Source organism: Citrus clementina, unplaced genomic scaffold (assembly GCF_000493195.1).
Source record: "Citrus clementina cultivar Clemenules unplaced genomic scaffold, Citrus_clementina_v1.0 scaffold_2, whole genome shotgun sequence".
NCBI lineage: Eukaryota > Viridiplantae > Streptophyta > Magnoliopsida > Sapindales > Rutaceae > Citrus > Citrus x clementina.
In genome coordinates this window covers 28,314,109-28,318,781 of record NW_006262688.1, presented here as the reverse complement: position 1 = coordinate 28,318,781, position 4,673 = coordinate 28,314,109, and the positions used below count along the sequence as shown (strand labels likewise).

General features: G+C 37.1%; 1 protein-coding gene across 1 annotated transcript in view; it reads right to left on the bottom strand.

The window, feature by feature from the left end:
- Positions 1–2,406: 2,406 nt before the first annotated feature.
- Positions 2,407–4,673, bottom strand: part of LOC112101033 (rust resistance kinase Lr10-like) — a gene marked incomplete at its 5' end in the record, with an annotated part of 10,703 nt that continues 8,436 nt past the window's right edge. Inside the window, one exon of the mRNA XM_024190929.1 lies at positions 2,407–2,418. Within this exon, the coding sequence (XP_024046697.1) occupies positions 2,407–2,418 (12 nt within the window). The remainder of the gene's footprint in view (positions 2,419–4,673) is intronic.

Here is a 4,673-nt window from a genome sequence, read left to right as displayed (position 1 = left end):
GCCACTGGTTTGCAGATGATATGGGGTCGCCACTTTGTGAGTGATTGAATACTTTGTCAAAAGAACCTGGAATGCTTTGTTACAAAAGTGGGCACCAGCATCACAGATTATCGCTCGAGGGAATCCAAAGCGTGAAATAATGTTGCTTTTCAAAAATCCTATCACCACTTTGTGATCATTAGTTCTGCATAGAATTGCTTCTACCTATTTTGATACGTAGTCAACAGCAACCAATATGTATTAATGGCCAAAAAAAGGGGGAAAAGGTCCCATGAAGTCGATACCCCATACATCAAAAATCTCAACCACTAAAATTGGATTTAGTGGCATCATGTTCCTTCATGTAATGCTCCCCATTCATTGACACCTACCACATAAAGAACAGAAAGTGTAAGCGTCTTGAAATATAGTTGGCCAATAGAAACCACATTGTAAAATTTTAGTCGTCGTTTTCTTAGCGCTGAAATGGCCTCCACAAGCTTGTTCATAACAGAATGAAAGAATATTCTGAATTTCATTTTCTGGGACACATCGTCTAAATTTTTTATCTGCACAATACTTGAACAAATACGGGTCATCCCAAAAGAAATTCTTTATTTCTGTAAAAAAATTGGTCTTGTCTTGCTTGGTCCAATGCTCTGAAAGTTGACCTGTAACAAGATAATTAACTATATCAGCATACCAAGATAATACTTCCACACTCATTTATTGTTCATCTAGAAATGACTCATTCAATATCAATGGCTCTGTAATTCTGCCAAAATGGAGACGAGAGAGATGGTCTACCACAACATTTTCTGTGCCTTTCTTATCTTTGAATTTCAAGTCAAATTCCTGTAAAAGTAACACCCAACGAATTAGTCTAGCTTTTGCATCTTTCTTTGTGAGAAGATATTTAAGAGCAGCATGATCCGTGAATACAATTATTTTACAACTAATGAGATAAGATTGAAATTTCTCTAATGCAAACACTACTGCTAGCATTTCTTTTTCAGTAGTTGAATAGTTCAACTGTGCATCATTCAATGTCATACTAGCATAGTAAATAACATGGGGAATTCGATCAACTTTTATCATAAAACTGCTCCTACTGCATAATCAGATGCATCACACATAAGCTTAAATGGTAAGCTCTAATTTGGGGGCTGAATGATGGGTGATGTCAACAACTACTTTAGCTTTTCAAATGCCACAAGGCATGAATCATCAAAGATAAAAGGTACATCCTTAGCAAGTAGATTGCATAAGGGTCTAGAAGCTTTGCTAAAATCTTTAATGAAACGTCTATAAAAACCAGTATGCCCAAGGAAAGATCTTACCTCTCTGACTGTTTTAGGTGGAGGAAGATTAAAAATGAGATCCACCTTGGCTTTGTCAACCTCAATACCTTTGCTCGAAATGATGTGACCAAGAACAATACCTTGTTTTACCATAAAATGGCACTTCTCCCAATTTAAGACTAAATTCTTCTCGATACATCTCTGTAGAACTAGTGTTAGATGATGTAAACATTGATCAAACAAGTCACCAAAAACAGAAAAGTCATCCATAAAGACTTCAAGGAATCGTTCAACCATATCAGAAAAAATACTTAACATGCATCGTTGAAATGTAGCAGGTGCATTACATAATCCAAATGTCATCCTTCTATATGAAAAAGTGCCAAAAGGGCAAGTGAAAGTAGTTTTCTCTTGATCTTTTGGTGCTATGTGAATCTGATTATATCCTGAGTAGCCATCTAGGAAGCAACAAAATTCATGACATGCTAATCTATCAAGCATTTGATCGATAAATGGTAAAGGAAAATGGTCTTTACGTGTGATAGAATTCAACTTTCTATAATCAATGCATACACGTCATCCTGTAGTCACTCTAGTGGGTATCAATTCATTATCGACATTAGTAACTACTGTCACTTCTGACTTTCTGGGAACAACTTGCATAGGACTAACCCATAAACTATCAAAAATTGGGTAAATGATACATGCATCTAATAGCTTAAGGACTTCAGTTCTAACAACTTCTTTCATGTTAGGATTTAATCGACATTGCATTTCCCTAGTAGGTTTAACATTTCCATCAAGATGAATGTAATGCATGCAGTTTACTGGGTTTACGCATTTTATGTTCGCTATGGTCCATCATAATGCTCCTTTGTACTCTTTTAAAACATCCAACAATTTATCTTTTTGTTCGACATTGAGGGATGATGAGATGATTACGGGTAGAGTGCTTTCTTCTCCCAAAAACGCATATTCCAATGTGTTGGGCAATGGTTTAAACTCGAGTTTCGGTAGTGATTCTGATGATGGAATGAGTTTCTTCTCTAATAGTGCTAGTTGTTCAACTCTTAACTTCCATTTATTAGTGTCCATGGATGATGTTGAGTCAAGTAGAGCGTTGACCTCATCGACCGATCTGTCAATATCAAAATCCAAACCAAAGTGAGTTAAACATGTTTGTAAAGGATCATCACTGAGGTTTGAAACAAAAGTATTATCAACTAATGCTTCTATAAAATCCACATCAACAATTCCATCATCTGCATTGTGAGGTTGTTTGGCAATGTTAAAGATGTTAAGCTCCTTAGTCATGTTGCCGAAGGACAACTGCATATTTCTAGTCTTGCATTGAATGTGAGCATTCGCGGTTGCCAAGAAAGGTCGGCCTAGAATAATGGGGACGTGCTTCCTTGAATCCTAAATAGGTTGAGTGTCAATTACAATGAAATCAACAGGAAAATAAAACTTGTCTACCTAGATAAGCACGTCATCCACAATACCACGAGGTATTTTCGTGGACCGATCTGCAAGCTGCAACACCACTGGAGTTGGGTGTACTTCTCCCAGTCCAAGTTTCACGAATGCATAGTAAGGCAATAAATTTACACTAGCTCCTAAATCCAATAAAGCATTCTCAATTGTGTGGTTCCCTATAGTACATGAGATAGTGGGGGAGCCTGGATCTTTACATTTTAGAGGAATCTTATATTGGAGGATAGAACTAACGTTTTGTGTTAAAAATGCCTTCTTTTGAACATGAATATTTCTCTTTTTAGTACAAAGATCCTTAAGAAACTTGGCATAAAATGGAACTCGTTTAATAGCATCAAGCAAAGGGATGTTAACACTTACCTGTTTGAAGATTTCAAGAATCTCACATGTGGATTTTCCCTTCTTTCCTTTAGCTAATCTCTGAGGAAAATGAGCTTTGGGAATGTATTCTCGTGGGTTAGTTTCTTCTTTCTCCTCCAGTGATGAGTCATCAACATTTACAGGTACAATTTAATTTTCTTTTGTCACCGGTATCTCCACTTTGTTGTCGACTTCTTTTCCTTTTCGCAAGGTCATTACTGTTTTGACCTCTCCATGCTGCTGTGGTGAACTGGAAACTTGCCTTTCTCAATAGTCATTGCCAAGGTCTAAACTCAAGAAGCAAGTTGTCCCACCATCTTTTCGAGGCTTGAAACAGATTGGGCTTGTGCATTGAAGCCTGCTCTCAACTCATTTCGTAGTCCATCAATGGTACGGTTCTGTTGCTCAATCGTGGAGTGAGTAACATTCTTGAATTCTGGAATGCATCATCCTATAGTCTTGATTGAGAGTAGTTCTGGTTCTGATTGTATGGTCTAAATGGTGGCTGAAAGGCTTGAGGAACTTGAGAAATTTGTTGAATTGGTGGAGTTGGAGTTGCTGGTCCATTCTGTTGGAATCCTTGAGACCATGAAAAATTATGGTGATCTCCCCATCCAAGGTTATATGTGTTGGAGTATGAGTTGTAATTTGAAGGTTTTCTCATTACACCTATGGCATTGGCTTGATCTGAGTATGAGTCATGGTCATGTGGTTTTGTTGATTGTGCAGTCGTTAATGATGCTATTTGTCGAGCAAGACCTTCAACCATCTCCTTAACTTCTTTGATTCTCGAAGTTGACTCGCCAATGTAAACCTCATTTACTCCCTTAATTCTTTTAGTGTTCCTGAGCGATCGACTCCGTTGTTGGGAATTATCTGCTTGTCGCTGGAAGAATTCCCAAATCTCTGATGTACTTTTTGACATTAGCTCTCATCAACTTATTGCTATTAGTCATTCTTGCACATTCGGTAATAATCCCTCCAAAAAATATTGGCATTGGTGTCATTTCTTGCACCCATGATGTGGACACTTTAAGAGTAGCACATTGAATCGCTCCCATATTTTGAAAAACTATTCGTCCTCTCTCTGGGTAAACTCTGAGATTTCCCTGCGAATAGCATTGGTTTTATGCACTAGGAAATATTTATTCAAAAATTTAGTTACCATTTGTTCCCATGATGCAATACTATTAGCAGATAAAGTATTTAACCATGAACAAGCTCTATCCTTTAAAGAAAATGGGAATAGTCTAAGTTTAACATCATCATCTGAAAAATTCTCATATTTAGATGTTTGACAAATAGCATGAAAATCATTCAAATGATTATATGGGTCCTCATTTTCTAAGCCATAAAATGTGGGGAGACAATTTAGCACACTAGGTTTTAGTTCAAAACTCCTAGCAGCTACATTTGGGTATCGTATACATGATGTGCTCATATTAGCTAAGGGACTAAAATAGTTCTTAAATGGCCTCTCATGTGGTGCATGTAAATCCATTCCAAATTTATTTTTAACGTGCTTGTGTGTGCGAAGTA